General features: G+C 42.8%; 1 protein-coding gene across 12 annotated transcripts in view; it reads right to left on the bottom strand.

Annotated features, from left to right (window-relative positions):
* The window catches only part of UBR2 (ubiquitin protein ligase E3 component n-recognin 2), a 116174-nt gene extending 89500 nt beyond the window's left edge, over window positions 1-26674 (bottom strand). For 5 of the 12 annotated variants that reach the window (XM_040983377.1, XM_040983379.1, XM_040983378.1 and 2 more), the window contains exons 1-2: window positions 26292-26669; window positions 16427-16686 (exon numbers count right to left, since the gene is read on the bottom strand). In XM_040983377.1, coding sequence (XP_040839311.1) covers window positions 16427-16686; window positions 26292-26369 — 338 coding nt within the window. In that variant the 5' untranslated portion in view covers window positions 26370-26669. Of the gene's footprint in view, window positions 1-16426; window positions 16687-26291 lie in introns of all 12 variants that reach the window. The other 7 variants (XM_040983372.1, XM_040983375.1, XM_040983374.1 and 4 more) reach the window with 4 other exon arrangements.
* Between the last annotated feature and the right edge of the window lie 1316 nt (window positions 26675-27990).

Here is a 27990-nt window from a genome sequence, read left to right as displayed (position 1 = left end):
CCTTTGTGTTCACCAGCTGGAGTTGCAGTCTAGCAGGGGTGCTCACTAGGTTCCCCTACCAAGCGTGTTCCCAGTCCTGGATCTTGCATGTGTTGGTAGGTGCTGTGGTCCAGCCTGACATGGCCTGGCCCCAGTAGTGGCAGTCACTGGCAGGTACTGTGAGTGCCTGTGAGTACTGTGAGCACTCACTGGCAGCTGCTCACTGGCTTGTACTAGCCCAATTGGCCTGCACCCATTCTGGTCCTCACTGATGGGTACTACAGATTAGTCCAGTCTGGCTAATCCCCAGACCTGGCTCTCATGTGACCTGGCACGTGCAGGGGCCTAACCTGGCTTATCCCACACCCATTCTGGTTCTTGTGAACACCAGCAGTTGCTAGAGCCTAGCTAAGTCTGGTCTGCCCCCAGACTCAGTCTACATGCATGCTGATGTGTACTGCAGCCTTGCCCAGCCTGGTCTGCCCACAGCCATGGCTACAGATTTAAAAACATCTATGAGGCATAGCAGCCAAATCCAACAGATGAACTTTAAATCCATTTTCGAGCCATTCAGAACAATTTCAACGATGGTTAGATACTAGCTGGATACCACCCTGGTGATATTAGGTGACCAGTGTTAGTTTTCTAGGATGTTAATAATTGCAGAGGAAAAAAGCTATAAACTGCATCACTTCTGATTCTTTTTAAAAAAGAAACAGTTTGGAATTTTCTTCAAAATAAAGGATAAACAGATAAAAGTATGTGTGAGAATGTGGGATACATTAAAAAGAGCTGCCATCATGGTAGATGATGAAGCCAAGCAACAAGTACATGTACTACTAGTTATTCATCTTACCTTAACTGTATTAAAAATGTTTATAAGACATTTCTAAAAATTCAATGCATAAGCATACAATAAAGTCATGATACATAAATAATGTGTGCTAAAAATTCATATAATAAAGTTACTTAAGCCTACAAAATGCTCTTCTGATTCTGATCAGAAAAAAAGTTTTATTCTCTTAACCGTTAAGATAGTGACATACATTGGCAACTGCCTTAAGAACTCTGGATGCCTGAACTAAATGCCACTTGTTCATGATGCATTATTCTTTTGTTATATTTCTGATAATTACAGATAGCTAATTTTTTTTTAAGGATTTATTCACTTTTATTGTAAAGCCAGATATACAGAGAGGAGGAGGGACAGAGAGGAAGATCTTCCATCTGTTGATTCACTCCTTAAGCAGTTGAAACGGCTCGAGCTGAGCCAATCTGAAGACTGGTCTCTCACATGGGTACGCAGTCCCAAGGCTTTGGGCTGTCCTCAACTGCTCTCCCACTCCACAAACAAGAAGCTGGATGGGAAGCCGGGCCACTGGGATTAGAATCAGCGCTCATATGGAAGCTCAGTGCTTGGAAGGTGAGGACTATAGCCACTAGGCCATGCGCCAGGCTTGGTGTTTTATTTATATTAGTAATTTCCATCTATATATATTAAATAAAAGAAATGGCTTATTAATGTTTCCTGTTGTACTGTCTTTGTAAGGATTTTCTGCATAAATAAAACAGCTTTTATTCTTTTGTAACTCTCTAACATTTTTACTTTTTTTAAAGATTTATTTATTGGAAAGTCAGAGTTAGAGGAAGAGAGATCTCTTCCATCTGCTGACACACTCTAAACAGCTGCAATGGCTGCAGCTGGACTGGTCCTAGGTGAGCAGTCAAGTGCTTCTTCCAGGTTCTTCACATGGGTATAGGTGGCCAACTACTTGAGCTATCCTCTATTGCTTTCCTAGGCATTAGCAGGAAGCTGGGTTGGGAATGGAGCGTACAAGACTCAAACCAGGCCTGGCGGTGGCTTTATTTGCCAGATTACAATGCAAGTCTTCCCCCTCCACACCTCCCCTTCCTTTACAGCACTTTTCATACTGCACTCAAATTGCCTATGCTTTTCTAGGAGTTTATGTATGACATCTAAGTTTTCAAGTTCACTAACATTCAGCTGTTCATAATTCTCGTATTTCAGAGGTTCACAGAACCGTGACTTGTCCTTTCCTTCCCTTCCTGCCCTTTCTCCTCCCCCCGCCCCCTTTTGAGAAGCAGAGAGAGACAGAGTTTCCACCTACTGATTCATTCTCTAAATGCCCCCAACAAACAGACAGAGCCAGGGACTCAATTCAGGTCTCCAACTGCTGAGCCATTACCCCTGCCTCACAGGGGCTGCATTAGGAGGGAGTCAGGGCTAGAGCCCAGAGTTGACCCTTTTGATGAGTACTGGTCAATTTTGTAGCCAGCCCACAATTTGATTTGATGTTTTTGAGAAGCTGAATTATGCATTTTTTGGCAAGAGTATCACAGAAATAATGACAATATTCTTCGTTCATCAAAACAGAAGTACATGATGTTGATTTGATAGGCTGTTATTTGTGATGCTAATTTTGCTCACTTGGTTAAGACAGTGTCTGCCAGACTCCCTTACTATAAAGTTAGTATTGTTCCCTTTCTAATTAAGTGCACATGGAGAGGTAATTTGTATGCAAATATCTTCAAACTAGTTTTGGCAAGCATCAGATACGTAATGCCTAAAAGGATCACTGGTACTTAACAAATGGCCATTTCCTACAGACCTCATACAGAACTCTTAATAATGGAGGAGCTACTGAAGGCATCTTTTTCTTTCATTTTTTCTTCTTCTTTTTGTCATTCATTGATTTACCAGTGGTTCTGTCAGTGTGGATTCATGGGTACTTACTGTATTCTATGGGTTATAAAATGCTATCATTTATTTTGTGGCTCAGATGGGCTCAGTCTTGGCTTCAGGACTGTTGATCAATGCCCATCCCTTTCTGAGTACTACTTTTTTTTTAAACCTTCTGGGACCACAAGATGTTCTAGGCTCATTTTGTGTTTTCCCTGTCTCAGATCTGGAGTCAATCACTTCTCCACAGAGCTCTAATTCTTACTGGACAATAGTAGTATTCAGAAACCAATACCTTAGCACTTTGTATTCCATGGGATTTTTATGGTTTCTAAACCTTCTCAGCAGACATACTCAGGAAATGCATGTATACACAGTTTATTTATTTTCAACTTTTTTTCTTGAAATACATATATATTAAAGCCATTTCCTTCCAAATGATCCTTTAGATGTGTCCTACCAATTTCAACATGTAACATTTGTACCAGTTGTTTCCAATTTAAAAAAAAAATATTTTATTTTTTATGAAATATTTTATTTTTTTATGAAATATTTTATTTTTTATAAGAGTTACTGAGAAAGAGGGAGAGACAGAGAAAGATCTTTTATCCACTAACCCATTCTACAGATGGCCACACTGGCCAGCTGTGGGCCAGGCTGAAGCCAGGAACCTCATCTGGGTCTCCCATGTAAGTGGCAAGGGCCCAAACACCCAGACCATCCTCTGCTGCCTTATCCAGGTTGGCAGGGAGCTGGATCAAAGTGGAGCAGTCAGGACATGACAGTGCCCCGTGGGATGCCAGTACTGCAGGTTACCTTACCTATAATGTCATGGCACCAGCTTCTCTAAAGTTCTTTAATGATTTTCTTTTATCCAAAGATTACTGAGAAATGGTAGCTTCCAAACATAGTTTCACTTAATCCATACTTTTGCTATACTTAATGCTATTCTGCATTAGGTATTTTGTGTGTGAATATTATACCATAGTGAAGTCTATACACCTTTGAGCCTCTACAATTAACCAAGGTTTCCTTTAATGCCAAATATAAAGAACACCTTTCTTAAACATTGAAATTCAATTCATACACTATAAAAGCCATCCTTTCAAAGTATATAACTGAGTCATTCTTAGAGTATTCAAAAGGTTCTAAAACCATCAGCTCTAATTCCAGAACATTTCCACTATCCTAAAGGATTCTTGTACCCACTAGCATAAATGTTTTTCTTTCTCCATCCCTGGTAACCATTAATCTATCTTCCATTTCTACCAATTTGCTGAACATTTCACATAAATGACACAAAACAACTTTTTTTTTTTTGTAATCAGTCTTTCCACTTAGTGTGTTCTCAAGGTACTCCTCTTTCATGGCTGAACAATATTCCCCAGTCTGGATGCCTCAGCTCATGGCCATCTGGGTTATTTCTGACCGTGAATAACGATGCTATGAACACGCAAAAGTTTGAAAACCTGCTTTCAGTTCTTGTGGGCACAAACCCAGCAGTCATAAGGCAATTCCACAGTTAACATTTTGAGGAAGTACTAATGTTTACCAAAGCAGATGGACCATTTTCACAGTCATCAACAATGAATGAAAGGTTCCAATTTGTTTACATTCTTGTCAGTTTTTGTCTTATCTGCCTTTTTGATGACAGCCATCCTAACAGCTGTGAAATAGTATTGTGGTTTTGACATGTGTTTTCCTAATGATTAATGATACATGTATTGGCTATCTGGATATCTTCTTTGAAGAAATGTCTTCCCAAATTTTAAATTTCTCTGAATTATCTTGGTACTCTTGTTGAAAACCAGCTGGCCATCAACAAAAAGACTACATTCTCTTGATTTTATTCCATAGAGCAGCATGTCTGTCCTTATAACTTTACCATACAGATTACTGCTATGTGTACTTGAACACATACTCCCCTGGGACACAGCTCTACAGAGAGCAGACAGATTGTTCATTAGCTGTATGATTCAAGACTTAGACCATTCTGCTTTTAGATAATTGTCATTTTTTGTGCAGTAAATGCTAAAGATTTGAATTGGTGACTTTTCTACTTCTTTGTGCAAATCTATCAGTTACCACTTAATAAATGTTGAGACTATACTATTAGGTGCATATAGATTCAAATGGACACTTCTTCTTGACTTACTATTCTTCTCAACACTAACATCTTTTTTTATAACAGCAAAGTTATTTTGTATACTGTTTTACATATATCCAAATTCTCTTTTGTCTGATATGAGAACTGCTATTGTAGCTTTCTTTTCTATCACATTTGTTTGCCTATATCATTTTTCCAATGGTTTCTTCTCATACCTTCACTGACCTTTTAACATAGTTTATTTGATATCTAAACCATTATCTTAGTTATAAGCCACTATTTTTAAAGAAAAGAAATGCCAAAGTTTTGTCCTATAGGAGGAATCTATTTCAGAGAAAAGGTAAACATATGCAGTTACAATATCAATCTTAACTGCAGGACTAAAGACATGTAGGATCAAAGCCACAGCATCTACAGCACCCAAGATTCCCTGAGACCCCAAGCATTTATTTAAAACAGTTATCTCCAAGTTTTCTTGGTTATGTATACTTTTTACTAAATGTTTTCAGCATGCATTTATACACATTATATATATTTACCAGTGAGATATATATATAGCCATACTAACCAAAGCATCTCAATTATTCTAGCATGTAATTAGAGTCCTAGTATGGAAAATAGGAGGTAGAAGAAATATTACAGGAATTTGTAAGATTCCCAAATTTGGTGAAAGATTATCAACTTATTGATCCACAAAGCTCAACAAATCAGAAGAAAATAAAAATAAGGAACACATATTTGAACATACAATAGCTCAACTGCTACCCATCCAGAAACAAGGAGAAAATCTTCATGGCAGCTAAAGCAAACTGGCACATTTTGTACAAGAGAACAGAGATCTGCTAGTTACAGTTAACATCAACACAGAGGTCAGAACACATTGGAATGAGATCTGTTTTTAAATGTCAAAAACAATTATGTGTGCATACATGCACAAACTATAACTAATAATCTAGGGATCAACATTCAGGAAAAGTATCCTTCAAAAACATGAGTGCAAACAATCTGAATGGGTCTGTATCTTTTAAAGAAATAGTCAATTATTAACTACCTTCTGAAACAGAAAGCCCCAGTCTCAGATGGGTTCACTGGTGAATTCTATGAAATGATTAGGGAAGAAACGATAGCATGGCCATACAATCTCTTCTTTAAGACATAAGCAGAGGGAATATGTCCAAACTCAATCTACTGGGGCAGCAGCATCTTAATGCCAACACCTGACAGTCGTTATAAGAGAACTATAGACCAATGCTTTTCATGACTATTCCCCAAATCAGCAAACTGAATCTAACACTGTGTAAAAATAATTAAATACTGATCAAGTGAGATCTAGTTCAGCTATGACAGCCTGGTGGAACATGTGAAAATATGTAATTTATCATGGCAATAAGCCAAGGAAAAGTCACATGATCCCATGAACATATCCGGGGGGGAAAAAGCCATCTGGCAAAATGCAAACATTATTTCAAGATAAAAACTGTCTATAAAAGCCTAGAACTAACATCGCACGTAACAGCGGGACAACTGAATTTATGCCAATGAGACCAGTTAGCAGAAACACCAAATGATAAGAGGGTTGGAACTTTCAGTTCTACCTGCTGAACCTGTGGCAGGAATAGATTAAGCACCATTAAAAATTCTTTAAAGATGAGATGCGTTGAACATCAGGTTGCAGAACACACTGAGGTGGCAGGAAACAGCAGACCCACTTAGGACTCAGGCTCCTCCCCTGACACCTGCCCCTAAATGCACTTCCACACAAGGCTATTCACCTGCATTCTTTATAATATCCTATGTAATTAACTGGAACTGGGCCTGGCGGTGTGGCCTAGCGGCTAAAGTCCTCTCCTTGAATGTGCCGGGATCCCATATGGGCGCCAGTTCTAATCCCGGCAGCTCCAATTCTCATCCAGCTCCCTACTTCTGGCCTAGGAAAGCAGTCGTGGACGGCCCAAAGCCTTGGAACCCTGTATCTGCATAGGAGACCTGGAATAAGCTCCTGGATCCTGGCTTCGGATCAGTGTAGCATCAGCCGTTGTGCTCACTTGGGGAGTGAACCATTGGATGGAAGATCTTCCTCTCTGTCTCTCCTCCTCTCTGTATATCTGACTTTCCAATAAATAAATAAATAAATCTTAAAATAATAATAATAATAATTAACTGGAACTAAGTTAGTGTTTCCTTGAGTTCTGTAAGCTGCCCTAGGAAATTAATCAAGTCCAAGGTGGGGTTGGTAGGAACCGCCCTCGCCCCCTTAGAGTAAATAAGAAGCTCAGGTGCAGGAACAGGGAATCTTTTTCCTGCCAAGGACTATCTGGATATACATAACATTATTTGCTGGCCAAATGAAATTATCAACATTAAAAAGTTAGTCTTATATTTATTTAATTTCAAGTCCTGCCAGAAGCTGCCTTGGCAGGGTCAGAACGGATAATTTTGTGGGCCTCAACCAGTCCCCAGGCTGAATGCTCCCCACTCCTGGCTTAGTGCATGCAGTCTTGTAAGACTGAGCCCTGTGCCTGCGGATTCTGACAGTAACTCCAGACAGACAGCAAGAACTGACTCACATTGTGTGATACCTAGTAAGCATCCAAGAAGCTGGAAAACACACATCTGGTATCAAGATATGTTTATAAGGGTGTATAAAACGATCATGTTTTCTCCAGAAAAAAAAACAGGGAGAGAGAGAGAAATAAAGTGAATGCAAAATAAAAATATTTTCAGTCAAATTCAAGCAGGGGATTTGAAACCAGGCTGGAAGGAACTGGTACTACATTGTAACTGGAGTGCACATCAAGAGTTGGCAAACCATGCTCATAGAATCTTCTGGTATACTCTGGAAGCTAAGTAAGGATTGATTTTACATTTTTCAAGAAAAATTGTTACACTACACTGTAAGGTTTGTATTATTTTCGGTGTAATAACAGGACAAGAGGAATGCTACAAATGCAACATCCAAGCATTTTATGTGAAAAACAGACTCTTACAGGTTGAAGATGAATATTACAATTTCTAGAGCAACCACTAAGGAAAAACACAAAGGGTATAACTTAATGCCAAGAGAGGAAACAAAATGAAATGCAAAAATTCTGATTAACCTAAAAGAAGGGAAAACAAAAACAACCAGATAAGCAGAAAACAAACAGCAAAATGGTAGCTCTAAATCAATAAACACATCAATAACTATATAGCAATAATTACATTGAGTAACTAGAAAAATACCTTCTTCTCAAAAGTATATAATCAAAACAGAGTATGTTCTCAAATAAGGATGGACTCCCAGTGAAATGACTGAAAATGTCCTGACAGTTGGATTCTGTACTCTCCAACACTGTCCATGCCTACATTGTTGGAGACACTTCAGTGGCAGCATGATGGACTTAACTGCTGTTCATGAAAGACACCCATTGTAAAACTGGAGGGGAAGTCATTGAGAGGTGAGGGAACTTGGGGAGGGGAAAATTCTACTGCCTATTAAACTGTGCCATACATCAAAATTTTAAAGAGAAAAATTTAACAACCTTTGTAAACCAGAAAAACAACAAAAACAACACGCTTTGGTCAACATCACCTAAAAGCACTACTAGATAGAAAAGGCAGTGAACCTGGGGCCACCACTGTGACACAGCTGGTGAGGCCCTATGGGTGCTGGTTCCAGTCCTGGCTGCTCCACTTCCGATCCAGTTCCCTGTTAATGTGCCTGGGAAGACAGCAGAGGATAGTTCATGTCCTTGGGTCCCTGAACCCATGGGAGAGAACTGGATGATGCCCCTAGAGGTTTCAGACCAACCCAACTCTGACCTTTGCAGCTACGTGAGGAATAAACCAAAAGGACGATTCTTTCTCTCTCTCTGTCTCTGTTTCTCTTGCTTTCTCTGTAACTCTGCCTTTCAAATAAGAAATAAACCAAACCTTTACAAAAAAAAGAGTATGGGGCCCAGTGGCGTGGCCTAGTGGCTGAAGTCCTCGCCTTGAACACGCCGGGATCCCATATGGGCACCAGTTCTAATCCCAGCAGCTGCACTTCCCATTCAGCTTCTGCTTGTGGCCTGGAAAAATGGTCAAGGACGGCCCAAAGCTATCGGAATCCCGCACCCATGTGGGAGACCCAGAAGTTCCTGGCTCCTGGCTTCGGATCGGTCTTAGGATCGGTCGTTGCACTCACTTGAGGAGTGAATCATCGGACAAAAGATCTTCCTCTCTGTCTCTCCTCCTCTCTGTATATCCGACTTTGTAAAAAATAAATAAATCTTTAAAAACAAAAAGAGTATGTTCTTAAGCTAAAACTAGTTTCAATAAATTTCAAGTCTGAAATTGTCTATACTATTATCCAAAAAGCACCAAATGTTTAAACAATGAACTGCGAAACAACCCTTAGGTGAAGAAAACATATGCACATTGATTTCAAAGTAAATAGAAAATTGAAAAATAATAAGGATAAAAATCAATAAGATAAAATAGAAAAAATAAAATATGAACTATGTTCAAAACTGATTATTTGAAAGGGAAATTAATACCAGGAATGAAATATCACTGTAGATAACAGACATCCAAAGTACAAGGAAATGATATGCACAATTTAATGTCAGTAAATTCAGTATTACATGATGACATATTATGGAAAACAACACAGTACAAAAACTGACAACAAGATGAAATAAGGTTCTAATAAACCCTAATAAGCATCACATTTTATGAAACTTCCAAAAAAGAAACAAACCATAGGCCCTGATGGTTTACCAGCAAATTATACCAAATACTTAAGGACAGATAATATCAATTTACTACAAATTTTTCAAAAAATATAAGATTGAAAAATGGCATAATTCTGGTACTAAAACCATACAATGAAGATGTTTAAAGACAGTGACAAACTGGCATATGTTATGGAAGATAAACCCAAAAATCCTTAACAAATATTAATAAATAGAACCCAGCAATTACAAAAGCTATAATAAATGATAAGCAAATGTTTTTTTTTTTCTGGTAGGGTACGAGAATCAATCAATCTAATCAATCACACTAGTGGAATAAAAAAGAAACATTATAGGGGGAGGAGAGAAGAAGAAAATAACAACACAATGTTTTCAGAATTGTACCTAAAAATCACACTGAATCTGCTAAAAACTAATTAGCAAATTTAAAGAAAGAGAAAATCAAATTACCTCTACAGATGGAGTAAAAGCACTTGGTAACATTCAGTAAAGATTTGTGATAAAAATAAAACAAGACAAAACAACTCTACAAAGCAGGAATAGAGGGAATATTCTTGGGACTAGCATTATGGCACAGAGGGTTAAGTTGCTTTTTCCTGTGATGCTAGCATCCTATGTGGGCACTGGCTTGAATCCCGGTTGCTCCATTTCTGACCCAGCTCCCTATTAACCTGTCAGAAAGCAGGAGACGGCCCAAGTGCTTGATCCTCTGCACAAACATGAGAGACCCATATGGAATTCCTAGCTCCTGGCTTCGGACTAGCCACTGTGGCCATTTGGCGAGTGAAACACTGGAGAGAAGATCTAAGTCCCTTTGTATAAACTCTGCTTTTCAAATAACTAAGTGAATCATTTTTTTAAAGCGAATGTTACCAATGAGATAAAGCATATATATGAGAAAACTGCACCAAACACCACTTAAATGTGATGGCTTTCCCCTAAGAGTGATTATAACGCAAGAAAGTCAAATCTCACCATAGCAATAAAGCATAAAACAGAAGTAAAAGGTGAAAAGACTGTAAGAGAAGGAAAACCGTCTCCAGTCACAGAGATTGATTATACAAACATTCAAGGAACAAAATCTACTAGAACCAATAAGTAAATTTAGTAAGGCCAGAGAACAAACAAGTTTAATGTCAGAACAAACAAGTTTAATGTCCCAGGGTTTTGGGACCCTGCACCCGTGTGGGATACCCGGAGGAAGTTCCTGGCTCCTGGCTTCGGATTGGCATAGCATCGGCTGTTGCGCTCACCGGGTGTGTGAACCATCAGACGGAAGATCTTCCTCTCTGTTTCTCCTCCTCTCTGTATATCTGACTTTTCAATAAATAAATAAATCTTAACAAAAAAAAAAATTCTAGCACTTTATATTTTTGAGTAAAAGAATCCCAAAGAAAAAAAAATGAAAAGGCAATAAATTCATGAGAGATTAATATCTTCTGTACCCATAGCATCACTTGCTCTAGTAATGAACTGGTTGAATACAACAGAGAATATATCAAGTTGTAAAATCCAGACTGGGAAGGATTGTCTGTGCATAACAAACATAATGAACAACATAATAGGAAATAACCGGCTTATTACTGTAAATATGGTATTGACAATGGACCAGTATGGAAAAGTGCAACTACATAGAATACTCAAACAATTTAACTGAAGAGGAATAGCAAAGCAGCACCTTACGTCCTCCAGGAGTGGGGTTTCATGTCACAGTTAAGACGCCACTGGGGACACCCGCATGTCTTTTAGAATGCCAGGTTTTGCTGCCTCGCTATCGTGTACCCTGGGGGTACCAGCTGATGGCTGAAGCACTTAGGACCTTGTCATCTACCTGGGAATCCCAGACTAAGCTCAAGCTCCCCGCTTCTGCTCGCTCAGCCCCTGCCTGCTGTGGACCTTTGGAGAAAACAACATATGAAGGTCTGACTCTTTCTCTAATTTTCAAACAAAACATACACACATACATACATACCTAATACATACATATGTGTGTAGACATAATCTGAACAATAATTTTAAAAATGAAAAGTTGGGCCCGGTGCTGTGGTCTAGTGGCTAAAGTCCTCGTCTTGAACACACACCAGGATCCCATATGGGCGCCAGTTCTAATCCCAGCAGCTCTGCTTCCCATACAGCTCCCTGCATGTGGCCTGGGAAAGCAGCTGAGGATGGCCCAAAGCCTCGGAATCCTGCACCCACATGGGAGACCCGCAAGAGGCTCTGGGCTTCTGACTTCAGATCGGTGCAGCACAAGCTGTTGTGGTCACTTGGAGAGTGAATCATTGGATGGAAGCTATTTCTCTCTCTCTCCTCCTCTCCATATATTTGGCTTGGCAATAAAAATAAATCTTAAAAAAATTTTTTATTTTTAAAAAAGGAAAAGTTCCTTCTACTTTGAGCGGTGACATCACACTTTTTTTTTTAACAAATTAGTTCCTATTCATATGCACAGAGCAGGGGGGGACCCCAGAGTGGAGCAGGCAGACAGGAGGAGGCTTGTATCCCAACCCTGAAGACTCCCAGATCCTCACCAAGAACTATCAGTACGAGCTCCGAGGACTACATTCCAACCGCCAAGGAGACCACGGGGAATTGAAGTTCGGTGGCCAAGAACTCAGAGGTCACCCACCTCCATTTGAATCTCCCACATGGGATGGAAGAAGCCCATACCCTGTCTTGTAGGATCCAAGGTCATCGGAACAACAACCAGGAGCACTGAGTGATCCGCAGAAACAAAACAGTAAACTTCCTTCGGGACTAAGGAGAGGAGCTTTCTCTGGTTCTTGCCTGGTGCCGACTTTGGGTCCCCACCCTCTCTCGTAATGGCCATCAGGATTGCTCCAGAAACCCCTCAAAACAAACTAACAAATAAACAAACAAACAAACAAAACCCCTAGAATAGATGGAGAACAGCAAGAAAAGCTTAGAAACAGGAAATGGGCAGTGGGGGTGCACTTATAACTCACTGGGTGGCACACAGAGATTAGTTACTCCTCACTAGGGTTTTGAAGATTTCTCTGCACACCCCTCCTAAAACGGGTCACCTAAACTGTTGATACATGTCTTGTTAGAGTTATAGAGTTAGACTACCCGAAAAACAACCAGGTTCGGCAAAATCATGCTTCAATGCTATAAACTGCTAAATACTAAAGTTAAAATAGACATGAGACAGCTGAATAGTAATCGATAGCCATTTTAAGGTGTATAGAACCCAGCTGTACATAAACTAATAATTGTAATGTCAATGTAGAAGTCATAGGATGTGGTTTAGAACTTGCACTCATTTTTTTTTTCTCTCTCTCTCTTTGAACATGCTGGTTACACAATACCATGTCAACTAATTCCATTACGTTACAAATTGTTACTGATGTAATGTCGGGGCTTTTAATTGATTGGGATGATACTCTGTCGGCTCTACCTTCAGACCAGAGACAGTCTCCCATGAAACTGTTGAACTTATCTGGACAATAAGATGCTGGACTCTATGCTTTGTAGATGCTTGCAAGGAAAGAATCTCAACTGAATTTGACTGTGGTAATGCAACAAGATGGAAGAATCCACTATGACGGGGAGTGGGTTTTGGGGAGGGAAGGGGGGAATCCCAGTGCCTGTAAAACTGTGTCACACAGCGATGTAATCAATTAAAAAAAAATATCTAAATCATCATGAATCTGTTAAATACTAATTAAAATTAAAAGATAAAAATTTTTTAAAAAATTAGTACCTAATACAACAGGACTTCAAAAAGTAATGGAAGAGCCCAGCACAGTAGCCTAGTGGCTAATGTCCTCGCCTTGCATGCGCCGGGAACCCATATGGATGCGGTTCTAATCCCAGCAGCTCCACTTCCCATCCAATTCCCTGTTTGTGGAGTGGGAAAGCAGTCGAGGACGGCCCAACGCCTTGTGACCCTGTACGCACGTGGGAGACCCAGAAAAAGCTCCTGGCTCCAGGGTTCAGATCGGCTCAGCTCCAGCCATTACGGCCACTTGTGGAGTGAATCAAAGGATGGAAGATCTTCCTCTCTGTCTCTTCTCCTCTCTGTATTTCTGACTTTCCAATTAAAATTAAAAATAAATCTTAAAAAAACAGTAATAGGGCCCGGAGCAGTGGCGCAAGTGGTTAAAGGTCCTCGCCTTGCACACCCAAGACCCCATATGGGCGCTGATTCTAATCCCGGCAGCCCTGCTTCCCTTCCAGCTCCCTGCCTGTGGCCTGGGAAAGCAGTCGAGGACGGCCCAAAGCTTTGGGACCCTGCACCCGCGTGGGAGACCCGGAAGAGGCTCCTGGCTTCGGATCGGCATAGTATCGGCCCGTTGCGCTCACTTGGGGAGTGAATCATCGGACGGAAGATCTTCCTCTCTGTCTCTCCTCTCTGTATATCTGCCTTTCCAATGAAAAAATAATAAAAATAAATCTTTAAAAAAAAAAAAACAGTAATAGAAAATGGAATTAAAAGACAAGTATGTTTTGGTGAAACAATTTTTTGAAAATTCATGCATTTTCTGTATAATGTGAATTTTCCATGAATTTTTAATAGATGCATTGCATACACAATTTCAGAAATATCTTACATCAAGACAGACTTATCTTTTAACTCTATTTTTCCTTGCTGTATGTCACCAATCACTTGCATTTGAGAAACAGTAGGCCAACAGCCTAGTCTAACGAGGGGCAGTCAGAAAGAAAAGGATTCATGCAGAGACTGTGACTGAGAGTCACCAACAACGCTCTCCACCGCCCAGGTCTAACGTGTATTTGATACTCTGCACACACTCTGTGGTAGAGGACTTGTTCTTCTCAGCAGGAATGACTGTGGTAGGATGCAGCAGGTTTCTGAGCTGCAGTGACTAGCAAGAGACACACACACAGGAGGTGTGGCTAATTTACTTTGCTGAGATGGTTAAAACCTGAAACAAAATTACCTAGTTTATTCCCAACATTTTATATAATAGTAACTTAACAACAAAGACATTCCTCAGAATTTAAACATGCAATTGCAAGAAACATTCAGTACACGTTTTGCTCATTTAACTAAGAGTGAACAGTTCATAAGAAGTCAATATTTGAAGATAAGAGACAGGCACAATGAAAAGAAAGTGGACTTTAGCCACACAGGTTTGCTTCAGGTTTTATGACTGCATATAAGTTACATAACCTCAGTTTCCTCAAAGACATTATCTTCAGCATTTATGAAGGATTATTATAACATGATTATATATAAGATAATAAAGTTTAAAGCTGGAGACTGGTTCGAGTCTGGCTCTTCTGGATACAGCTCTGAACCAATGGTCTTCTTGGGAAGGCAGTGGAAGGATGACCCAAGAGCTTGGGGCCTCTGCATCTATATGGGAGATTTGGAATGAAACCTCTGGCTCCTGGCTCTGGCCTGGAGTGGCTATTTAGGGAGTGAGCCAGAAGATGGAAGAGCTCTATTTCTTTCAAATAACTCTTCACAAAAAATGAAAAAATTAAAAGAAAAAATTAAATCTGGTGGTAACAAACATAAGCATCTTTCATCGTCTAAAACTAAGTTGGCACTTGCACTTCTGGCTATGATGCAGTAACTGGCTGTCAATATCCCTAAATAACCCTAAAACTAGATGAAATACACAACGGCACTGAAGAATAGGCAGTACAAGATTGCAATAACCAGAGAAGGGGAACTCATGAGATGAGCCCTAGATAGCTCTGGCTACCAATGAGGGGGCAATCTACCCATATCAGCAGCAGGGCAAGCTTGTCTAAGCTAGGACTAGACCAAAATATAGGGCAGACAAATGGCTACCATCTGCCAGGACACCAGAGAAATAGAATGAGTGTATAACAGAAGTCAGAAACTCGGGCCCGGTGCAGTGGCGCAAGTGGTTAAAGGTCCTCACCTTGCACGCCCGGGATCCCATATGGGCGCCGATTCTAATCCCGGCAGCCCTGCTTCCCATCCAGCTCCCTGCCTGTGGCCTGGGAAAGCAGTCGAGGACGGCCCAAAGCTTTGGGACCCTGCACCCGCGTGGGAGACCCGGAAGAGGCTCCTGGCTTTGGATCGGCATAGCATGGGCCGTTGTGCTCACTTGGGGAGTGAATCATCGGACGGAAGATCTTCCTCTCTGTCTCTCCTCTCTGTATATCTGCCTTTCCAATGAAAAAATAATAAAAATAAATCCTTAAAAAAAAAATAACAGAAGTCAGAAACTCGATCTAGGTCTATGATGTGTGTATGTTTTAGATGGTCACAGAGTGGGAACTAGCCATGTTTGGACAGAGATCCAAGTGCCTGAGCCGTCACCAGCTGCTTCCCAAGGTGTAAATTAACAGGAAGCTGAAACTAGAAGGGGAGCCGGGACTTGAACTCAGGCACCCTGAAACAAACATCCCAAGCAGTATCTAACCACTACACCGAAAGCATGCTCTAGAATTGGCCTTCTAACCATCATTTCCAATTAGAAGGGAAAATTTCACAAAATGGGTAATATGGGTCAGAATGAACTCAAGGACAGCTGTGGACATCTTGTCCCAGAAAGGAAAGAAATACACAGAACTAATGAACGGATGTTGGAAAGAACAGAGAAGCTTGTGGAATGAGGTTCATTCTGCCCAAACTTGGGACAGTCCAAATACCTAAGAGAATCACTGTGATTAAAAAATACCAAGTAAATCAAGGAAGAGATTTCTGTAAGATGCAAGATCAGGGTCTACAGGGGAGGAAGAAAGCATACGCCGAACTTCTGGAATGCTGATGGCTACCTATTTCTTGACCTGGAAAATAATTATGCGAATGTTCTTTTCATAATGGCTTGTTTAAAAGTATGCATCTGTGGCACAAACTTCAAAATATACTTTGTATTTTATTATTTTATAATTAAAAAAAGAAGATAATGTCATATAAAAACAAAGCCATTTAGAAAGAAAATTAAAATCCCTTACCTGCAAGAGTATGTAGGCTCTCCTACTTTAAAAACACGACCACAAAGATGAGACGGTTTGTTTGCTCTTTCTAATTTTGAAAATCCAAATGTAGGGTCTTCACCACAAAGATACCATTCCATAGGTCCCAGTAAGACATGCTGGGCTAGCATGTCTTCCTTCTGCGGATGAGGGTTGGGACCTCTACAGTAGATTTGGGGTACGTAGTGGGCTAAATGCTGGTATACTTCTCTAGTGAGGTCAGTGGCCTGCAACCATTTCTTTAAAAACAAAAACAGAAAAAAAAAAATGTAAACAGCACTAATAAAGCTGCAATTTTGAGTAAATCTACTCTAGTTTATTTTACATATAAAACAATGAGAAGAGAATCTTTTATTTATTATGCTCACCCCCTGTATATCAGAAACTCAATCTAAAATGTCAGGTACTTTAGAATTGCAATTTAAAATACAAGCAAAGTTAAAATGAAATGAGACGCCCCTCTCAAAATGACTCGAGGCGAGCCTCTGTGGGTGCTTCGGGAGACTAACCATGGAGCTTCCTTGAAATCACTGCAGAAATCAACCCAGAAGTCACTCTGGGTGTGGGTACAGATCCTCATGTCACTTTGCCCTTTGCAAGAGCTTGCAGTGTGAACGGGAAAAGCCAAGCCACTAGTTTTGCTTCTCTTCAGGTTTACAAGTCTCTTATCAACGACAAGCAGTAAAAGACATCACTTTATTAATTATGCCCTCTTTCCCGGATCAAGTTCTAATGATAAGCCCTTTTCCCTGTTCATGTTTGCTTTTCTTCCGAACTCCTTGTTACAATCATCCTCACACACCTTAAGGACATCAATCCAATATGAGGGTACTTTAAAAAACTCATGAGTCTCCATGTTGCAAACCGCCAAATCCCAGCTGCTCTACTACCAATTCAACTCCTTCTTTCTGTGCCTGAGAAAGCAGAGGGAGATGGCCCATGTATGTGGGCACATAACGCCCATGTGTGAGACCTATTTTGGGCTCCTGCGCTGTGTGGTACAGCCTTACCATTGGTGGCCACTTGGGGAATGAAATGAAAGAGGGAAGATCTTTCTCTTACTCTTTCTCTGTCACTTTGCCTTTGAAATAAATAAACCTTTAAAATCATAAATAAATCTTTATTAAAAAGCTCATAGAGGGCCTGGTACTGTGGCTTAGCGGCCAAAGTCCTCACCTTGAATGCACCAGGATCCCATATGGGCTCTGGTTCTAATCCCGGCAGCTCCACTTCCCATCCAGCTCCCTACTTGTGGCCTGGGAAAGCAGTCGAGGACGGCCCAAAGCCTTGGGACTCTGCACTCGTGTGGGAGACCCGGAAGAGGTTCCTGGATCCTGGCTTCGGATCGGCATAGCATTGGCCGTTGTGCTCACTTGGGGAGTGAGTCATCAGACGGAAGATCTTTCTCACTGTCTCTCCTCCTCTCTGTATATCTGACTTTCCAATAAAAATAAATCTTTAAAAATATATATATAAAAGACACTTTTCTTAGCCATATCCAAGGATAAAGGTTCAATTTTTGTCCTACCATGGCAAGCCAACATAAGAAAAGTTAAACAGTAAGACTGAAAATATTCATCTCCACAATCCTAGAAAGTATTGGTGCTGCAGTCTGAAGTCCTAACACATAAGACAAGTTTTACTTCAAAATTAGTTTTTGCTTTTATTATATTTTTGGCTTCGATTTCTCTCCAATTTTGATTTTGCAGAATTTTAACCCAGAGAGAACAAAATGCTTTCTAGGGGTCAGAAGCGAATCCTCTGTCTGCAGTACTAGCATCTCCATATGGGTGCTGGTTTGAGTACTACCTGCTCCAGCTCCCTGCTAACAGCCCCAGAAAACAGCAAAGGATGGCCCAACGCCTTGGGAAACTCAGGCACGTGGGACACCTGTTAGAAGTTCCTGGCTTTCAGCTTTGGTCACAATGGCCCAGCTTTGGCCACTGTGGCTATCTGGGGAGTGAGCCAGAGGATAGAAGATCTCTCTCTCACTATGTCCTCCCCCCACCCTCTTCTCTTTGTAACTCTTTAACGTAAAATAAATAAATAGATATTTTAAAGAAATACTTCCTAAAAGAAATTATGTAGTCTTGTGGCTCCAACAACAGAAAGGTCAAATCTGTCCATAGATTTCCTTATCAGCTAACATCAGTTTCTGGTTAAGAAAAAAAAAAAATCAGCCATCTTATATGAAACATATTATTTGTAAAACAGCGATTTCACTCTAAGCACTACCTTGCTGCATATTACCACACATTATTAGCAAGACAAAAATCTGGTTCAAAAGGGCTGGTATACAGTCTCCATCTGTAAAAAAGCTTACTAGATTAAGTAAAAAATACCCCACCAACCAAACAACCAACCAACCAACAGATCTGGACTGCTGGGAGAAAAGTAGTTGGTGGGCATTCTGGTTCTGGTTAATGCCAAATTTGTGTTAACAATACCAATCTGCCAACATTGTTGCCTACTCCATTAAAAAAAAGATTTATTTTATTTTTATTGGAAAGGCAGATCAGATTTATGAAGAGGAGAGAAAGACCTTTCATCTGCTGGTTCATTCCCCAAATGGCTGCAATGGCCAGAGCCGAGCTGACCCAAACCCAAGAGCCAGGAGCTTTCTCCAGGTCTCCCAAGTGGGTGCAGGGTCTCAAGGCTCTGGGCCATCCTCTGCTACTTTCCCAGGTCACAAGCAGGGAGTTGGATGAGAAATAGAGCAGCCGGAACAGGACACGGCACCCACATGGGATGCCAGCGTTTGCAAGGTGAAAGTTTAGCCGTTAAATTTAGTCGTTATTGCTCTGGGCCTGCCTAATACATTTTGTAAAAAAAAAAAAAGAAAGAATAAAAAGAAAAAAGAAAAGAAAAGAAAAGGAAACATATGTAGGGAAGTCAACTCCAGAGCCCAGGCTGGTGGGGGACTGTGGATTGCCTGAAGAAGGGGAGGGACTTGGGGATGTGTGGGAGTGGGTTTTACCAAGGGAATACTGCACTCGCAGGTAAATGAGGAAGTTGAGACTGTGGTGTAAAGAGAGGAAACTGGAGGACATGTCTGGATCAGCCTAATGTGCCTGCCCACATGGGAAATCTGGGCTGCATTTGGTGTCACTGCCCACTGCTTGCCAGTGCACACAAAAGCTAGGGTTGGAGGGAGGGCCTACTTGGCAGGGCTGGACCACAGTCCCCTGTCAGTCAGTGTCTGGCAAACAACTGGCCATGCAAGGCTGGGTCATGAACACCAACTGGTATGCAAGAGAACCAGATCTGTGGACAGATTTGATAAGGGACAGGTAGGCTCACCTCTGTGATTCTGCAGTACCTACTGATCTGCATGAGAACTGGGGGGTGGTGATAGGCCCAGCTATGCATAACCATGCAACTCAATGACCCTCAAAAGAACTGGGGTTTGGACTAGGCCAGGCCAGCTCAGGCTGCATCACCTATAGGTACATTCAAGAATCAGGTCCGGGGCTGGGCTGGACCATAGCACCTGCCAGCACATGCAAAAGCTGGGACTGGGGGTGGACTATGCCCAGCAGGGGCCTAGCACCCATTGGCACGAGCAAGATGCGTCTGGTGTGGGAACTTGGGAAAGTTCCCTACTAGGCTGTAGTTCCTCCTTGTGAGAGCCAGGACTGGGGGTAGGCTATACCAGGCACATTTGTACCACTCATTGGCATGTATGTGACTGGCTTGGGGAGCAGGCCAGGTCAAACTGTAGTACCCATTGACATGCACAGGAGCCAGGATGGGGTATGGACCATGCCAGGATAGGCTGCAGCACCCACAAGCAGAAGTTGGAACTGAGGGGTCAGACGGGTCAGGCCAGGCTGTAGCATTTGATGGCAAATGCCAAGACTGGTGGTAAGCCACACCAAGCTGGGTTTGAGCATCACCAAGATTCAGGCTGGGAGTGAGCCTGGCAGGGGAACCAAGGGGATCCTACTATTAGGGTGTGGTTCCCACCAGTAAGCATGAGAGCTGGACTGGGCTAAACATGGCTATAGCACCTCTTGGCATGCATGAGGGCTGGACTGGGCTAGGCCCCAGCACATACTGGTTTACATGAGAGCCAGGTTAGGGGGTGGGCCAGGTGGGGCTGAGTTGAGGTACCTGTCAGTGAGAGCCAGAATAGGTACAAGTTAGTTGGGTGCACCTACCAGTGAGTGACAGGACTGGAGGCTGGCCATGTCAGGCTGGGTCAAGCACCCACCAGTGTGTGCAAGATCCAGAACTAGGTGTTGGTCTGATATGGGAACTTGGGGAACTCTCTTATTAGGCCATATCTCCTGGTGGTGAGTTCAAGAGCTGAGGCTAGGGACAGCTGAGGCAAAGCTAGGTTGAACTACAGCACCCATCAGCATACACATGGGCTAGGTCTGGGGGCAGATCAGGCTGGGTCAGTCTGCAACACCTGCTAGCAGGTGCAATAACCAGAACAGGGTCCTGGCTGGGCCGGGCTGGGCTGCAACACTGGCCAGTTCACATGAAGGCTGGGACTGGGGTGGCTAGACTGGGATAGGCTACAACACCTGCCACCATAAGCTGGGACCGGGGATAGGCAGGAGGGAGCCAGGCTGAAAGGCCCACTAGCAAATGCTGAGGTGAGGCAGACCATGCCAGATTGGGTGACAGCACCCACTGGCACACACAAGACCTAGGGCCAGGGACAAGCCTGGTAGGGAAACTTCAGGGACCCCCTCCTCCTTGCTAGGCCACTGCTCCATCTGAGCATGAGAGCTAAGACTGGGGGTGGATCAGGCTGGGTAGGGCTGCAATACCTGTTGGGAGAGGACTGGGCTAAGCTAGGCCACTGCACCCATTAGCACATGCAAAAGCCAGAATAAGTGTTGGCCACCAGGCTTTGTGACAATATCTGCTGGGAATGATTGCAAGTAGTGTCAGGGTGGACTACAGTACCACCTGGCAAGTGCAAGACTTGGGAGTAGGAGTGGGCCTACCAGGGGAACTGTGCGCATTCTTCTGTTGGGTTGCAGCTCCCATTGGTGAGCATGAGAGTCAACGCTGTGGTCAGGCCAGGATGGACAAGTCAACATCAGCACACATGTGGGCTGGGTCTGGGAGTGGTTGGGTCTGAGCTTGTGTAGGAGAGCTGGATAGGATGCTGGATGGATCAGACTAAACAGGTGCATATGACAGCACGTGCAGGAACTGGGATTAGGGCAGGCCTGGTAGAAGATAGTGGGGTTTGCCCTGACTAGACTGCAGTTCCCACTGATGTGTATAAGAGCTAGGTTTGTGACACACTGGGTTGGGTTAGGCCACAGCACCCATCGTTTGTGTGGGAGATAGGGCTGGGGTCACAAGTGAACAGCCAACGCATTCACTGATATGTGCATAGGGTTCCAGATACAGGGAACATGACAGCCAGCTCCTCTGGGCCAGGAGAGGAAGTTGAGTGCCATGTCAGAGGATGGAAAGCAGAACAGGTTGGACATCTCTCCTGGCTAAGCTTCGGCAGCAAGTATCTGCTCTGTGGATGCATTAAGGTGGACTGTCAACCAACAGACTTGGGAAAGATTTTCTCAACCCTGGAGCAATGAAACCAAAAACATCTTGGAATTATCCAAATCATTCAAATAACATCCTTGGAACATTATTCCCCATGGGGTCTCCAAGATGACATCAAATGACCATCTCCCATCCCTGTGTCCTGATGTAGCTTGGCAGCAGGAATGCCCCCGTCCCTTACCTCTGCCCTCTAGCAAAAATAGCAGAAAAAGAAAAAAATTGGAAACATGTGTCCCACCCCATCACCCCGCTCCCTCAAAACCTCGACCCTTTCCCACCCTGATTAGTGGCCCACATAGGCATACATCTAACAACATTAAAAATAAAATAAAGCACATATTACAAAATGACTTATACATTTCTTAAAAGAATAAAACCTGTAGCTTTTCGTATTAGTTTCTTGCTAGCATATGTTAACTTCAGCTATTTCTTCAATAATAATTAAAAAAAAACACACATCAAGGTTTCTACTTTGGTTCTATTTTAATTCATCATCGTTCCAGACATTTACAGTAGTCACATCAATGTGTACAAGGGAATAATAAGCATTCACAATATTATAAGTCCCCCAAAAGGGAGTAAAGAAACTGTCAACCCATCCTGCTAAACATGTTATGACAAGGTTTTCAGGAACTTTCCTTTGCAAAACGTAAGCCTTGGGATAGTGAGCATTTACAATATATAAAAAATGAAAGAATTCCTACAGGTTGACCTTTCATTACAGTATTTAATTATGATTACACAATTAAAGTTGTATTTTAACCACATTTTGTGCTGCTTTCAAACAAGAATAAATAGCAGGTAAGTTACTCATGAAAGAATAATTACTAATGCTTACATGAAGCTTTCGGAGACTATATTAAGAGAATCCTCAAATGAAGTTTTCTGGGACTACATTAAAAAATTTTTAAACAAATTAAGAGGCAGGGCTGGCAATGTGGCATAGCGTGTCTGCTGCATTCCATAAGGGCACTGATTGGAATTTCAGCTGCTCCACTTTTGATCCAGCTCCTTGCTAATGTGCCTGAGAATAGTCCAAGTGCTTGGGCCTCAACACGCACATAGGAGTCCCAGAAGCTTCTGGCTTGTGACCTGGCCTGGCCCAAGCAGCAGAGTGAACCAGCAAATGGAAAGCTTCTCTCTCTCTTTTTTCTTTCTCCCTCTCTCCCTCCCTTTTTTTCTTTCTCTGATTCTGCCTTTCAAATAATTAAAACTTTCAAGGAAACTTAAGAGGCTTACAAATCAGGGCATTACTAATAAATTTACAGAAATTGAAAAATAGGGCCTGGTGTAATGGCTCAATTGGCTAATGTTGCACCTCCAAGCGCCAGCATTCCACATAGGTGCTGGTTCCTGTCTTGCCTGCTCCACTTCTCTTCCATCTCACTGCTTGTGGCCTGGGAAAGCATCAGAGGATGGCCCAAAGTCTTGGGATTTAGCACCCATGTGAAAGACCCAGAAAAAGCTCCTGGCTCCTGTCTTCAGATCAGCTGAGCTCCGGCTGCTGTCGCCATTTGGGAAGAGAATCAGTGGATGAAAATCTTTTTCTGCTTCTTTTTCTCTCTGCAAATCTGCTTTTCCAATAAAAATAAACAAATCTTAAAGCAAGAGAAAGCAGCCAGTCATAAAAGACAAAAGTTCTATGCTTCCATTTATATGAGATATCCAGAATTGTCATACATATAACTGAAATAGATTTACAGTTACTTAGAGTTTGGGAGTTCAGGGTCCAAGAAGTAGAAAGTAACTGTTAATGTATACAGAACTGCTTTTTTCAGTCGAGGACGGCCCAAAGCTTTGGGACCCTGCGCCCACACGGAGACCCGGGAGAGGCTCCTGGCTTCGGATAGGCATAGCATCGGCCACTGCGCTCACTTGGGGAGTGAATCATCAGATGGAAGATCTTCCTCTCTGTCTCTCCTCTCTGTATATCCGCCTTTCCAATAAAAATAAAATAAATCTTAAAAAAAAAAAAGAACTGCTTTTTAGTGGAGATGGAAACTTAAAAGCTGATTGATGTAATGGCTACACAATTCTGTGAGCTTACTAAAAACCATGGAATAGTACAGAATGTGAGTTATGTCTCAATAAAACCTGAAAAAGGTAAAGTAAAAATAAGACATAAAACGTTCTCAAAGATTTTGCATCTTTCACATATTTGGGGAAAACAACATAGTAATTGTGTTTTTTAAATCTCCACACTCACGGGCATATAATATAATCAATATATGACATGAAAATAATTAAAGTCAAGTAGGATTGGGAAAGTTCTGTTACAGTAACACTTCTGCCAAGAATAAGGGAAGTCTGAAGCCACAGTAATATCCTGAACTGAGTCAGTTCTGGTGTTTTTATCCACGAGACCTACTAGCAGCTAGGATGAACAGGATCATAGAAAGTCAACGATCGAGATGACACCTTTGCTCATGAACTTGAAGTCATCCTCACAAATCACCAACAGCAGACGGACGGAAGGCTGCACTGCAGCCTGTCCGCCTTGCTCAATTTCTCAACAATGCACTTGCCATCTGGCTGGCAACTTTATTTATTCACTTTAATTTATGATAAAGGACTGCTGTGGAACCTAAACTGGAAGAACAGTTTGAAGTATTTGGTTACAGAAGGAAAACCCCTCGCAAATTAAGGCGCATGCACACACACACACACACATTTACATCTTTTTTGCTTGGAGAAATTGTACTGGCCTCTTCAGAGTGAACTTTGTACAAACCTCACTGCTCAGAAGCCATTTAAAGGTCCACAGAGTAAAAGTAAAATGTAGCTAGGATGAAACCAAACTGCCGTTTCTTTGTATTTCTATTGACTCTTCCCCCACTGTACCCCACCTGAGGAGTTCACTATACAAGAGCTAGGAGCCTGGCCTGCAGGCTGGTTGTATAACTGACTTTGTCCAGAACCTCAGCAAACAGGAGAAGCCCAGACTCTTCCAACAGGAATAATGGAATAAGTATCCAGTAACACTGGGCTAACAGACACAAAATTAAGTTTGGGGGGGGAGGAGCCAAACTTAATTTGAGGCAAAAAAACAAGTATATGCCAATTAGAGAAGATCTAAGTAAAGACTAGCTGTTGTTATTATTTCACTGTTCATGAAGTTCATTTTTTTAAAATAAATGAAAGGCAGATGCGGGCTGACAACTATTGTGCAATGTTAAGTGAAAGTAAATGAAAACAGACTAACCACAAGTCAGTTTAAAACACAATCAAACAATAGACTCAAATCATTCAACAATTTCTCTCCCTCAACTCTTCACCTCTGCTCCTGTCACTTATTTCCATGTAGACTTTAGTCCTCATCAACTCACTCCAAGAAACTTTTAGCTCCACCAACAGGGCCCACTCCAAACTGGGTCCTGATCTGCATCCTGACTTCATGGGTCACCGGGAACTTTCTAAATCGGAGCCCTTAGAGGCAGGGCCCAAGTTGTTTGGGTCCATTTCTAATCATTCCAGACAACCTGTTCAAATGGGTGTGTTCCTTACCAGGTGGGGGGGGTGGGGGGAGATGCCTTCTTGTTTACCAAAGTAATCATGGCACAACTCCGTTAGTTTACTCATAATACTACTACAACTCCTAGGCAATACTGAGTTCTAATAGTTTAAGTTTGGGCCACAATTGCTCCTCCCCACTGTGGTATGACCCCCACTCGAATTATTAGTTTGTATTTGTTGACAAATGCTGCCCTCTCAAAGTTACATAACGCTTGTTCTCCGTCCAACTTGCCCCCCCCCGCCCCACCTCCTGGAAAAACGCTTTCCTCTCCCACTTGGTAAACCTGCCCAGACACTGCTTTGCACACACGCATCCACGCTGCCCACGAACCAAACCCGGGCTAAGGACAGGGCCACGCGGCAGACACAGGACAAGGGGTTTTTTTATGGTGGCATGTGTTTCAGCCGGGGAAGCACCATTCTGCTTAAGCCCAGAGAAAGAAAGTCAGCCAATTGCAAACACTAGGGAAAGCCGCTTTGCCTCCCGTCTATCAGGTGCCGTGCAGGACTAAGATCCATGTGTTGAGGACTTAGCGGATAATGCAAGGGCTGCGGTTTCACCCGGGCAGAAGGGAAGAGCGAAGGTGGCGGGTGCACAGCACAACCCCGGGGGCTACCAACCCGTCCTCCCACCCCCAATAGGCAGGATCGGGGCACTTCCCGGGCTATTACCCGCCACGACACAGGACCGGAGCACTTGTCACCCCCCCAGTCCGTGCAGGCAGCTCCAGGATTTCCAGGATCGGGTCCACCCGCACCTCCCCGGGCCCGACATTCCCGCCCAGGTCCAGGCACTCACTCCGGCGATCTCCTCGGCGGAACAATCCAGCAAACTGCGGTCCGTGGCCTGCAGCTCGGGCTCCAGCTCCGACGCCATCTTCTCTCCTCCTCCTCCCCAGAGCTAACGCCGCCCTAAGGGCCGCAGCCTCGGCTCAGCCCGGTCAGCCGCGACTGCCACCTCTGCCTCAGGCACGCAGTCCCGGAGCCGTCCGGGAGGCCACGGGTGGAGCAGGAGAGCAAGCGAGTGGAGGGTGACGAGAACCGGGCAGGTGGGACGGCGGCCTCCTGCACTGCCTGCCGGGCTCAGCGCCCAAATGGCAAGTCACTGCCTCCTCCCTGACCCTGGAAAGGACACAGAAAAGCCGGGGCCTGACACCCTTGCTGGACACTGCCGCGTCCCGCACCGGGAAGGGGGCAATAACACCCGGGAAGGGAAGTGGAGCACTCTGGGTACTGTAGTCGCCCCAGACTGAGAGGGTGGTGGCACTAATGAGAACACTCCGCCATGGCATTGTGGGAGTTGTAGTCCATTTTTTCCAGGGTGCGATTGGGTGAGTGGCAGACGGAAGGAGCCGGGCTTTCATGCACAGTGGGAATCATGGGAAGTAGCTAAGAAAAGAGGCGCCCTCCTGAGAGAGAATCCGAGGGCGAGATTGTGTGGGAAACCTAGTTTAATGCCCACAATTTCATGCGTTCATTTCTGAATGAACGCTCCGCCCCAGCTCCAGGAGAGCTGCGCGGCGTGTGGTAGCTTTCCAGTGCTGTGGAAGGCCAGCCTCTGGTGAGTTCACACATCTTTGTCAAAGAATGAATGAATTACATTCTACTCTTCGTAGTTCCACGGCCCTGCTAATCCATCATCCCTTCATGCCCTACGTGTCACTCAGGTGGACAGTTCCCGCGGTTTTGAAGGTTTGGATTTGGGTTTTAAAGGCTTCAAGCAATGTAGCTGTGACCACGTATTAGAATGTATTCCAAATCTTGCTGACAGGTAAAGGACGATATCAAGTGAATTCGAAGTTTTATTCTTAAGAAAGACAGTTGAATACAGGAAGAAAAAAACGAGCGAGAGAATGTGGAAATAACGGTCTCACCCACCTTCTTGTAAGCCCTTGACCCTTATTTCCCCAATCGACTATGTAAAAATCATCAAAAGTAAAAAATAATTATTGTTACCAAAAAAAGGACAGTAGATAGTCAATGTTAGATAATCATTGTCAGATTTGAACACAGGCAAATTATGTTTTTGTAAGCTCGTGATTGTCAACTAGGTGACGGAAGTTCTTCAGTCATGCGTTCAGTCTCCAGTTCATCAGAAAAGTGCTTTTGCATCAGCTATACAGTTTATCAATTGTCAGAGGTTATCAATAATTTATACCCAGAAAGAAGTTGAGAGTTACATCTAGGGGAAAAATAATGTCTATTCTGGATCAAGTTTAAGACATGTTTATATTATTTTAAAGTAATATTATACAATTAACTCAGGGTTTTGTTTTTTGTCTTTTAAAGATTTAAACTGAAACCAGGAGCCAGGAGCTTCTTTCAAATCTCCCTCGCAGATGCAGGGTGCCCAGGCTTTAGGCCGACCCCCACTACCTTCCTAGGCCACAAGCAGGGAGCTGGCTGGGAAGTTGAACATCTGGGACCTGAACTGGCATTCATACAGGATGTCAGCACTGGGAAGTGGAAGAGTTAGCTGATTGAGCTATCACATTAGG

This window comes from Ochotona curzoniae, unplaced genomic scaffold (genome assembly GCF_017591425.1).
Source record: "Ochotona curzoniae isolate NIBS_2020 unplaced genomic scaffold, NIBS_Ocur_1.0 contig_3819, whole genome shotgun sequence".
Lineage (NCBI taxonomy): Eukaryota > Metazoa > Chordata > Mammalia > Lagomorpha > Ochotonidae > Ochotona > Ochotona curzoniae.
Note: the sequence above shows the minus strand (reverse complement) of the source record. Positions and strands in the feature narration are given on the sequence as shown.